This window comes from Rhinoderma darwinii, chromosome 4, assembly GCF_050947455.1.
Source record: "Rhinoderma darwinii isolate aRhiDar2 chromosome 4, aRhiDar2.hap1, whole genome shotgun sequence".
NCBI lineage: Eukaryota > Metazoa > Chordata > Amphibia > Anura > Rhinodermatidae > Rhinoderma > Rhinoderma darwinii.
The window spans coordinates 364,597,231-364,610,232 of NC_134690.1; the positions used below are offsets into that span (position 1 = coordinate 364,597,231).

Below are 13,002 nucleotides of genomic sequence, written 5' to 3' on the forward strand. Positions count from 1 at the left end.
AATACATAAATGGTGTGAAGTGAGGAGGAAGCACAAACACAAGCTGAGGACACACAAGGTCACTGAGAATTACCACTATGGAAAGAAAACACATACACTTCTTTGATAAGAAGCCCATGCAAATAGTTTTTCCTTTTGCATACTGTAACTAAGCTAAGAGGTCACTTGGTGCCTTGGTGTAATGCATAGTAAACATGGTGTAAAGTGAAATCAAAGGAACATAAATTCATATACCCAATCACCAATTGTCAAGTGATATGTGTCAACAAGTGATTAAAATTATAGCAAACAAAAGAGCAGCAGCAGTTGTACAACTACAAATACATTCCTCTATCTGCAGAATAATCCCACCACCTTGCATGTGGGGGCGTTAGTCTAACTTTGCATTTTCCCCCCTCTTATCAGAAATGCAGGCTTTTCTCCTGTAATATGTGGTAAGTACTTATCTTCTTGCATAACCAAATGTATTTCTGCGCTTGACTAGCTATAGAGCATGACTAAGACCTATACATATGACTCATTACAATTATTTGACTCATGCTCATCATATAGACCCCATGCAGTTCTCTGAATATTTTCATCCAGCTGACACATTCATATGCACAATACCCTTTCTTTCTATCTTTCCTCATTGGACTCCACTCATAAGAGCAACTTATATGATTCACAGCTTATTGTTAGCAATAGCCTAGTTTAGACAATGGCAGTTTCTGGAAAGCATGTCATAGTATAGATTTTGTGTAAAGTCAAGACACAGGGGGTCATTGGTAACACTAATCTTCCTTTAAATGTTCCCGTGGCATACAGAGGAGATCCGTGCTTGCTGCACTTGTAGTTGAACACCTCGGACAGTGAACACCAGTCTATGTGGATGTGATGTTGTTTCAGCACCTTGGACAGCGCTCACTTGCGTCTATAGAGAGGAGCACCTTCTATAGCGACTACTTGTGTGTTATACACATAACCAGCTGCCTGACCAACGGTCCCTTGAGCCTATAGACATCTAACCCAGCATCTTGGACAGCGATCTCTTGTGATCTAGCCCTTTTCTGCACCTTGGACAGTGATCACATTTATCTATACGGATCTAGCCTTCTTTAGAAGATTGGACAGCGATCACTTGAGTCTATATAGATCTAACACAGCACATTGGACAGTGATTACTTGTATCTATATAGATCTAACCTTCTTCAGAACCTTGGACCCGGATTTCTTGAACTGTGTCTATGGAGATCTAACCTTCTTCAGCAACTTATACAGCGATCAATTGGTACTGTAGTGATCCGACGCGATCACTTGTATCTGTAGTGCTCCGACGCTATTCTGCAACTTGTACAACGATCACTCGTATCTGTAGTGATCCGACGCAATTCTGTACCTTGTACAACGACTACTTAAACCCGTGGTGATACGAAGCTATTCAGCATCTGTAAGAACGGTCACTTGTAGTAATCCGACGCTATTCAACACCTTGTTCAACGATCACGTGTATCTGCAGTGATCCGACGCAATTCTGCACCTTGTACAACGATCACTTAAATCTGTAGGGATCAGAAGCTATTCAGCATCTGTAAGAATGATCACTTATATCTGTAGTGGTCCGACACTATTCAGCACCTTGTTCAACGATCACGTGTATCTGTAGTGATCCGACGCAATTCTGCACCTTGTACAACGATCACTTAAATCTGTAGTAATCAGAAGCTATTCAGCACCTTGTTCAACGATCAAGTGTATCTGTAGTGATCCGACGCAATTCTGCACCTTGTACAACGATCACTTAAATCTGTAGTGATCAGAAGCTATTCAGCACCTTGTTCAACGATCACGTGTATCTGCAGTGATCAGAAGCAATTCAGCATCTGTAAGAACGACCACTTATATCTGTAGTGATCCGACGCTATTCTGCAGCTTGTTCAACGATCACTTGCATCTGTAGTGATCCCACTCTATTCTGCAGCTTGGACTGCAGTCCTTTGCCTCTGTGACGCTATCTTTACCTAAGCACTTTAGCAGCGATTACTTTTTGCCTGTAAGAGATCCAAGTGAATCACGTTGGAAACTGTAAAAGACTGAGGGCTGGATGACTCTGTGCTAGCACTGCGCACTACACAACCTGCTTCAGCAGAACCTGGTTGGATTACTATCAGTATTTTTTTTAGGAACTGCAAAAAGTATTTCCAAGCATGGATTTCTGTATCTGCACTCAAGTCCAGGGACTGCACGTTCTCCTTCTTCTTGCCTGTAAGTGTTCATATTACATTATTCTGGATATCTGCTGTTCATGTGTTGTAATATTCATTGTTCTGAGGTGAGCAGCACCCTGTGTTATGTACTATGCAGTAAGGGCTATGACAAGACTGCAGTGTGTGCTGTAGCAAGACGTGAATGATGTTTCTTCTTTGTTCCACAGACATAATTGATCCTAACATGGCAGAACAAGAAGTTGAGAATCTCTCAGGGCTATCTAGTAACCCTGAGAAAAATATCTTTGCAATTCGAGAAAATGGGACAACCTGTCTTATGGCAGAATTCTCAGCTAGACTCGTTGTTCCCTATGAGGTCCCCTCCAGTAATGAAGTGGATGTAAGTAGTCTATTATGAATGCATTAACTATAACGAGGACTATAATAAGTGGATTTAAAAACTTTTCTTTGTTCTCATCTATAAGGTCAATACATGAACGGGTTAACTAAAGCACGATGTCATTAATAAAGCGTTGTGGCTGGATTACTAATGAATGGTATAGGATGACATGTTAACATACAATACTTCACTCCAAGGTTTTATATAGAAGTAATGCATGCAGGATGATGATGATGATGATGATGATGATGATGATGATGATTTTTCTGTTTTAGTGGAATCTGGAGGAAGCTATTATCCAGTTGCCCAGAGAAACAGAAATAAAGGGAAAATGCTGGAATAATGAGTCTGAACTACATTTAACATGGTCAGACAGATCTTACACACTGAAATTATTCTTCATTAAGGTAACTAAGAAAGTTCATGTTGTATTATTATATTAATATCAATTGGTGTCGATTCAAAACAGTCACATGCATTTATAATTAATATTGTTGTCAGAATCCTTTCTCCGCTAGCAGTTTACTGATCTAGCAGAGATGAGTTTGTTAAAACAGTAGAGCTGAGTTTGTCACTTGGCTCAAAGCATTCTGATATCATGTTAAATGCAGATAAATCTACTGAGTTATCTTAAGTATAAATTATCAGGGTGTGGAAAGTAGAGTCAAATGGCAAATTGCGCTCTGCGACATCTTTAAATAATATTAATGTATTTTTCACTATAACCAATCAATGTTACAACCTGATGTTCTATGATCTGAATGTTTGGACCAGCATTAACTATAGATATGAGGTTCCAGAATAATTGATCTTATTTATAGGATGGACAAGATTCTACAAAGTCCAGTGGAAGAAACTGGAAAATGAATAAAATTCAGTTCCTATATGACTTAGCGGACCGCACAAACTTCAAAAATGGTGCAAGACGTAAGTATTTGTAGCCACTGCGGCATACACTATGATTTTCATTGTCCAAACTCCAATCACGATTATCTACTCTAGCAAACAGCAAGAGACCCGGAGCTTGCTGCATTGTACTTTCCATATATGGTGCAATGTGCAACGTGGCCTGAAAACGCTTACATTTTCTGGAAGGGAAAGGAACCTCTTTAATTTGTGAAAACCCGCAATTTATGTATTATCTACATAATAAGAGTAAGGGGAAGTTAATATAGTGAGAGGAGGGGGATCTGCAGTTGCTGAGTCATTTTATTCAGTTGACTGCGGATGTGCCACCAACAGATGTTCATCCAGTACTGCTGAGTACATTGGAAGCTTTCCTGCCCCAAGCGCTCCCATCTGGACTTTTTTCTATGGTGTATTTTATATATTTGGTAGAGTAAGAAGGGCATAATTTCTAAATGATAATAACAGCTTGAAAATAATATTAGCATATAAATCTTTGAATTAGGTAGCAATAGAGGTGTAACTTGAAGCTCCTTGGCGTCGGGTGTGACCATGGCCCAGGTGTGACTGCTGCCTCTGCACCCTATATAGCTACATCCCTGTGTATCCAAAGAAGGATTTATGACTGTATATAGACACAAATGGCACATGCATTTTAGTAAAACTCCTTAAAGTGTAGTATCACCTTTTGTGAAGCTACCAGAATATTTAAGGCAGTAGATTAAACAGTAATCCCCTTATACTGTATTATTGGAATCCTTCCCTTTAACTGTGGGAGCGATTCAATAATAAAACACAGGGATACAGGGAATTATAAATTCCCAGCGATTGTCCTGTAAACCAGTCAACAAACACATGCTTATTTTACGGGGTACAGTAAAGAATACTGTAAACAACAACACATTCCTTAAAGGGGTTGTTCAGTCAACCAGGGGCTGGCATACCAAATGTACATCCGATGCAACACTATCTTTACAGATTTCCAATACTTTCATTTATTTTATCAAACATGCCCAAAATTCTCAGCTGATTAATTTCATAACATATCTTTATATGGGTCATCTCAGTTTTTCTGATTTGAAACTCAGAATCCCCGGTTTCCTTTTTACACAGCCATAGAGTTTAATGATAAAATTCTGTATTCTTGCAGCCACGACTAGGTGAAGCAGATTGTATATGAATATATACAGCTCTCATTGAATTAACTGCACTGTATAAATCTGTATAAAGGAAGCTCCCTCTAGTGGCAACAGTAGACAGCCAGAATTTTACCCTAGTTACCACTTGACCCTATATGTCATAGATATCCATCACGAGTGGGGAGTGGCTGCTAGTTACCGCTCTCTGACGTATATATAAATCACAATGATCTCCTAGGTATTGCCACTGTAGCCATGAGTAACTCTCACAGTCACACATATGCATTCTCTATTGTTGTCACACTCGCATTGATTGTCACTCATAGTTGGAATGGATGAAAAAAGACATTAAAAAAAAAAAAGACATCCAGTTCAGCCTTTTATCCTACACTTTAAATCCAGAGGAAGTTAAAAACCCTCAAGAGGTGAAAAACAATTTTCATAGTCTTGAGAAAGAATTGCTTCCCAACTCGAAATATGTCAGAATAAATCCCTTAAACAACGACCTACCTACAGTAATCTAATAACCATAACTTGTAATACTATTCCACTCAAGAAAGGCATCCAGGTCTCTTTTGACCTCTGTTACTGAATTCACTATAGCCACTTCCTCTGGCAGAGAGTTCCATAGTCTGACTGCTCTTACAGTAAAGAATCCCCTTCTATGTTAGTGTAAAAACCTTCTTTCCTCTGGACGTATAGGATGCCTCCTTGTTAAGGTTACAGTCCTGGGTATAAATAGATAATGAGAGAGATCTCTGTATTGACCTTTTATATATTAATACTAAGTTACTAGGTCACCCCTATTCCATCTTTTTTTCTAAACTAAATAACACAAAGTTAGATTATCTTTCTTGTTACTGTAGTGCACCCATTCCATTTATTACTTTAGTTGCCCACCTTTGAACCCACTCAGCTCTACAATGAAGGTGCACAATATTCCACGTGCGAATATTGTGTTCAATTTTGGGCACAAATAACTCAAATTACCAACAACATTCAAATGTAAAGTATGGTGAAAGACTAGGGCTTATTGGGTTTTCACCATTCATTCAATTAAGGAATGCAAACCAATATAAGTTGAGTCCCTTCTTTCTTGGGACTTAATAGCTCCTGCAAGAAATACAATAGTAAGATAATTACATATAATGACTGCATTTTTATTTTTTAATAGAGAAATTTGTTAAATGTTTCAAATCATTAATACGTAAGGGTATCACTTGCACCTTTCTTAGAACAATTTGTATGCACAAGGCTCTATATGTTTAATTATATTTGTGGTTAGTGCATAACTATTGATATTGTTTTATTCTTCTTAGCTGGGAAGCACACTGCCAGTAGCCATCACCTATCTATCATGGTCACACCAGCTGGAATGTCATATGAATGTGAGGCCTCTCAGAAAGTCAGTCTGACCTCTACTGACCAGAAGAAGAATGTGGTGGTGTTCCTGTCTGAAGTCCACATTCAGCCATTTGATATTAATAGTGACTTTGTCTACAGTGAAGGTAAATCATTTAATATGATTGTTGTATCATAACATGGTAATCTTCTAGAAACCGTACACACTGTGTGACCATAAATAACACTTAATGTGAAATGTAAGCTGAGGTCAAGTAATATAGCTTGTAGGAGCAAATAGTTGCAAAGTATTTGTAATGATGGGCCTCATTGTAGATCATTGTAGTATTATCGGTGTTGAGTGTGGTAAGACCTGTCCACTCGTCACATGTAAGATAGTTATCATAGTTATCATTCTTCAGTTGTCACACAGATGGGTTCCTGGTATATACATTGAGTAGTTTCATCCACTGAATCATCACCAGAAAGATAATTATTGTTAATTACCTGCTAATATGTTTTCTTAAAAAACACATATACATTAAACTATCAAACTTGCATAAAGTATACAATAAAGTTGGTAAAGAACTTTTAAGGCTTCGTTCACATCTGAATTGGAGGCTCCGTTAGGGGCCTCCATTGCAGATCCGGCAGAGATTACCGGGGTAAAAAAGTGCAGCATGCTGTGCTATTGTCTCCGGTAAAACTACAGACACCCCAATGGAAAGCCGATGGAACCCATTAAAGTCAATGGGTTCCGTTGGCCGCCAGCGGTATCGCTCGTGCAATGGAACCGTTGCCTCCGTTATTCCATTGTTCTTCTCCTCTGAAGGAGTAGAACAACGGAACACACCAACGCAGGTGTGAACGAAGCCTAATATTAATCTCCACGTTTGTAGTTTTTATTGTTACAATGCTCTAAAATAAAAAAAAACCTTGTAAAAAGTCTTCATAAAAAATCTCCTAGCATTTTGTGCATACAGCTCCTATGTAGACCTATGTGTCTCCATGGTTACAGACTACAAACAAAGCGCATGTTGACTCATTCAACTGTCATACTCCCTTTTCATGCTTACACTACTTATTTCTAACATTCATTTAATGGGTTAGAAACAAGCAGGGGACAGGTGGTTGAAACATGATTTGTTTGTAGTCTGTAACCATGGAAACACACAGATCTGCATAGGAGCTGTAAAAATAAAATGCTACTTGATTTTTAAACCCAAATTGACTGCAAAGATGTACATACCCTTTATGAGTCCTCACTTCTTCTACAGGATAAACTCTTAATGTTATATCAGGCTCAAAAGACAAGTCACTAAAAAGAAAGTGCAGGTGTCTTCATTGATATTTTACAAAAAGATATTGCAGGTCATGCAGATCAGCTCTGCAGTAAGTATAGCCTAAGTTGCAGAATGCGTAGCACCTTAAATCAGACTAAAAGAATCATAACATGCTTAAAACTCTAAGGCCAACTAACAAAAATACATTGACCTAGAATTTAGACGCTTCTGTCAAAATTTCAACTGTATTCAATATAGTATGCAGAACAGCAGGGGCCAGTTTTGATATCCATATTATGGTGCATGGGGGCTCAGTACTGGGTCTGGGGTTTAAATTCAACCAGGGGGTATATTTGCTTGGAGGGAATATGTCTCCCAGCTGGATTTCCTCCGGTTTCTTCCCATACTCAAAGTTTACTGATAGGCTAGTTGGCTTTTTGTTTAATTGGTCCTACTGTTTGTGTGAGATAAGGAAATTAGATTGTGAGCCCCAGGGGTCAGGGACGGATGTTTTTTTATTAAAACATAAATTATAATTATCACATATATAATTAAATCACACAATAGCAGCCATGCTCAAATTTTCATAAAAACAATTACCTAGCACCCTTGAAGGTGTCGTCCAAGATTATAAAAGGGATCTGGTTTTTTTCATGGGCTCTGTCTGGTATTGCAGTTCAGACCCATTCACATAAATGGGGATGAGCTGCAATAATGATAAGTATGATATATACCGTACATTTTAATTTAAGAATTTTATTAAAAAAATTGTTGCAAGCAGGTGAGATCCGTCACAATGTTCAGGGTCAAAGACTGATAGCCATTATTTGTTTTAAAGATGAGAAATTACACTGGGACTTGGTCAGAGCTCTGTTAATGCAGGCAGTGATCAACTCTTATAACTTGTTATCATGGATTGACCTGGTATAATTAATTCTATTGCAATATTTGCTTCCTTGATTTAAAAGGGTTGTCTAATCATAGACATTGGTGGCATGTCCCTAGGATATGCTACCAATGTCCAATACTTGGGGTCAGACCACTGTAACCCCCACTGATTATTAGAATGAAGTGATAGCACGGTTAGAAAATCGACGAGGCAATTTGTCTCCATGTTCGCTTCGCACGATTTTAGCCATTGACTACCGATTGGACATTGGTGGCATTTCAAGCCATATGCCACCAATGTCTGTGACCCTTTTAGTCCCTAATTTTGCTACAAATTTTGCAATCCACTCAATGCTGTTGATCATAATTGAATTTTATAACAGTATAGAGAATAATAAGACTTGACTTACCATTGTTTCCTTTCCTGTTCCAGAGTATAAATGCCTTACAGATCAAAGAAAACAATTGGAAGAGAATTTACCTCTAATTTTAGGCCTAATCTTGGGACTGGCCATTGTGATCATCCTGGCGGTATATCACGTTCACCATAAAATGACAGCCAACCAAGTGCAAATTCCACAAGACAGATCTCTATATAAGCACATGGGATAAACAAAGACTTATTAAATACAAGGCACATTGATTATCAGGTGGAAAAGCAAACAGCACTTTCCTGATATTCCCTCCATTGTCTTCCTTTAAGCTGTATTCTACAAAAATGTCCTTCCTCACTTAGCTGTGATGTGCAGGTAGTGATTGCTTTTACTGCACTGGAAATCAATCATGTACTTTAAGCCTCATGCACACAGCAGATGTGTGTGCACAGACCCTGTACAGCAGCACACAGAGTCTCTAGGGTAAAATACTAGGTAGCCGTAGGAACACCATGTGTCGTCATATGGTGCCACCATACAGCACCTTAATACGGCATCCAATGGAACAAAACATGTATGAAATTGGAGGCATGTGGAGGTACAGTATGGGCCCATAAACTTCAATGAGTGCTGTTTTACGGCTCCATGCAGCTCACAACTGGTACAGAGCCATAATATGAACGTGTGCATGAAGCCTAAAAGTTCCAGTGTGGAATCCATGCCAGTGTCGGTGTATGTTTCATTCAAATATTTTTCAAAACTGATTATTATTATTATTATTATTATTACTACTAATATTTTAAGAGATAACCATTCTACATATCTAATGCCATATATTGATATACATTATTGTTGTTGTGAAACTTTACTACTACAAAAACTATGCATGTTAGATATTGATAAAATATTCAATTCTAAGACAGAGAACTATAGATAATGTTAAATAATATTAAGCTTTATCACGGTTTTTATGGATAATTTTGAACACCAATAATTGTTGAATGCTTTTCTACTACGGACAGGCATTGAGTGTTTCCCTTAAACAAAAAAAATTATATATTTTAATGCTTTAACAATTATTTTGCTTGGAAAAAAAAACCCTTCGAGCCTCATGTATAAAAATAAGTGATAAAAAGTGGAGCAGTTGTCTGTATCATTCAATCCGAGAATTACCTTTTTTTTTCTAATCTGCACTGGAAACATCATTGCCAATAGGTTGTCATGGGCAACTGCTCCACTTTGCCTGCACCAGTTTTGATACATAAGGCCATATGAGCACCGGAGGCATGCTGCATGCTTTGTTATTGTGCAATTTTTAACGTTATGATATTCCACTGTAAAATACAGCTTTAGCTACTATGCATCTCCTTACTTGTTGTGAAGAGAGAATGGCTGTTTGGGTCATGACATTTTTTGTTGGTAATAATTTGCTTTTGTGATGATATACAATTCATACAGATGTAGGAGAGCTAAACTTGTTAGATTTAGTAGCAGGACTCTAGCACAACTCATAGTAATATCACAATGTGTTAATGTGTTTTAAGGAGTCGATGCACGAACAACGCAGCCCCAGCCAAATGGCAAAATCAGTTCTACTACATCTTTATGATTAGCATAGATATAAAACAGCTCTCTTCAGCGTCACCTATAGGTGACTACCTTGCAAGTACTATTTGGAGAATTGACGTAGGGTAGCCACCTATATGTGGTCCAGGCGAGACAGTTTCCTCTTGGAGAAAAGCTATTTTGAATACTCTTCCAAGTGAGCATTGCAGGATCTCTACAGGTATTTTCATCTCACTCTGATCCAATAAGTCAATGTGTGTGCACTAGACATCGATGTAAAGTGGAGAGCAAAACTCAACCCATCAACACATCAAAATACAGTAATATGCTAGGGTATATACAGTGCCTTGCAAAAGTACCCCCCCCCCCTTGGTATTTTTCCTGTTTTGTTGCATTACAACCTGGAAAATGGATTTTAAATTTGAATAAGGTCCCCTTGATGTCGGTATAAATACACCTGTTCTGAAAGGCCCCTGAGTCTGCAACACCACTAAGCAATAAGAACACCAAGGAGCCCTCCAAACAGTCCAGAGACAAAGTTGTGGAGAAGTATAGATCAGGGTATGGTTATAAAAAAAAATATCCCAAACTTTGAACATCTTACGCAGCACCAATAAATCCATTATAACAAAATGGAAAGAATATGGCACAACTACAGACTTGATAAGAACACAAAGTATTTATTTTTATAGGGTAAATACTTATGCACATTAAAGTTCTCTGTTTTTGTCTTAATTATTGTTTGTTTCACAGTAATAAAATATTTTGCACCTTCAAAGTGGTAAACATGTTGTGTAAGTCAAATGGTACAAACCCTCAAAAAAACTAAATTAATTCAAGGTTGTTGCGCAGCAAAACAAGAAAAACACCAATGGGGGGGGGGTGAATATTTGATACTATTTATACTAAACAAGGCTTGCAAGAAGTAGATTTGCATCAAATGTAATAAATCCCCCATAACAATTCAGGGTTGAGCATGTTACTACATGAGCCCCTCTCAACAGAAAATCTCTGAAATGCCCATAAAGGGTTAAATAATGGGTACTAAGATCTCCTGCAATACTTTGATTGGAATCTGAAAATAACATTTGGAAGGAGCATTGTGAGGATGGATAGCCAAGTCTGCCAGCTTCTCCCAGCAATCGCTATGGCCAAATCATTGCCAACCACCATTGCTCCTTCCAAATGTTCTTTTCAGCTGGATTCTGGGCACAGTAAATGGTCCCCCTTCCTCTGGTTCTCAGAGCTGTATATTGGATGCTCCCATTGGTTGCATTCTTTATTGGCATCGTTTAGGTGCCCTTGTTCAGGTCTTCTATCCCATGATGTTTTGATATTTTTTGAAGAATATCCCCCTATTTTATGCCTAAATTTCTGGGTGGTTCTAAAGGGGTTAAGGGATTTTACAGATCACTGCAGCTCCTAGATTCTAAGATTTGGTGGTGGTCATGTATCTATTAGATTTTTGGTAGGATTTCTCCTTTAAAAAGAATGTTCACATAAAGTCATTTCTAAGATCTGTTAAATTTAGCTATATGTTGTGCTCTCCAGATTAAATGAGTGAATTCCCAGTGCTATAGAGAAAATATAGTGTAATTGTTTCTTTCAGCAGAAAAACGTGCGGGGTCTCCCTGTAATCAGCAGCTGTCATGTGATGGATACAATTCATTGCACACATGTAGCGTAGCACAAGGGAATTGCTTACGTTGGCATTCTTTCTTCTGTCTGCCTAATGTGCCAATAATCAGAGAGTGATTTCCCACGTCAGGCCATCGTGTGCTGAGGGACATGAGGTTTTATTTCGCGTAATGGCTACTAAGTGAAATTGTAATTATAATGTATTTTTAAAGCAGCCAGTTAGGCCACAATTCTAGTTCTGTGTGACCCAAGTATAAAGAATTATCAGTTTACCTTCTACGGTTCTATAAATCAGAATTTGATTTCATATTTTTTTGTTCTGATGTAAAAGCAATGGAGGGAGACACTATTCTAGGCTTCTTCACTCAAAGTACATAGGTATATGCACCATAAAAAAGCAAACCTTCTGAATTAATTTCCTAAATCATAATATGTGCAGTGGAGTTTAATATGATATATTTTTTGGTAAATGAACATGAAATTGGAAGGCACAGAGAAGAGATACTACATAACATGGTGACACTTAGTAAACCTTAGAACAGTAGTGATCTGCAACCTGTGGTGCTCCTTCTGTTACATAGTTACGTGACCATCAACTTCAACCAAGGGATGGGAGAAAGGGTTAGGGGTCTGGATGAACTGTAGAAATGTGTACCATAAGCATGGACCAATCTGCCCTAAAAAGGAAAAATTTCCATTCTGAATCCAAGTGGCGATCAGACTGGATAACATTCAAACAAGGAATCTACACAGGGGTAATATTTTTTCGTCCTAAGACATTGTCTAAACCTTTTTAAAGCCATCTACTGTTCCTGCCGTGACTGCTCCGGCGCTCGACTATTCCACAGATTCCCAGTTCTTATGGTAAAGAACGCTTGTCGCCTCTGGAGAGTGAATCTATTTTCTCGAGACAGCCAGAGTGCCCCCTTCTCTTCTGAAGGGATTTTACATGAAACAGGTCTTCACCCTATTTTTTTTTACATGCCATTTATATACTTATGTTAATAATGTCGCACCTTAGTTGTTTCTTTTCAAGGCTAAATAAATGTAATTCTTTTAATCTTTCATCATACCTAAGATTGTCTATGTCCCTTATTAGTTTAGTTGCTCTTCTTTGTATGTTTTTCCAACTCCCGGGCATCCTTTCTATCAACTGTGGTTCAGGAACTGAACTGCATATTCTACATGAGGCCGCACTAATGCTTTGTAAAGTGGTAATATTATATCCCTGTCCATGTAGAATCCATGCCTCTTTCAATATACAAAAATATCCTATTGGCC

General features: G+C 38.1%; 1 protein-coding gene across 1 annotated transcript; it reads left to right on the forward strand.

Annotated features, from left to right (window-relative positions):
• The first annotated feature begins 488 nt into the window (after positions 1 to 488).
• LAMP5 (lysosomal associated membrane protein family member 5) lies at positions 489 to 12,754 on the forward strand. The gene is made up of 6 exons (XM_075863067.1): positions 489 to 2,244; positions 2,414 to 2,586; positions 2,862 to 2,993; positions 3,408 to 3,513; positions 5,951 to 6,139; positions 8,577 to 12,754. Exons 1-6 carry the CDS (start codon positions 2,187 to 2,189, stop codon positions 8,753 to 8,755), a joined length of 837 nt encoding a protein of 278 aa, XP_075719182.1. The 5' UTR covers positions 489 to 2,186; the 3' UTR covers positions 8,756 to 12,754.
• The last annotated feature ends 248 nt before the right edge of the window (positions 12,755 to 13,002 follow it).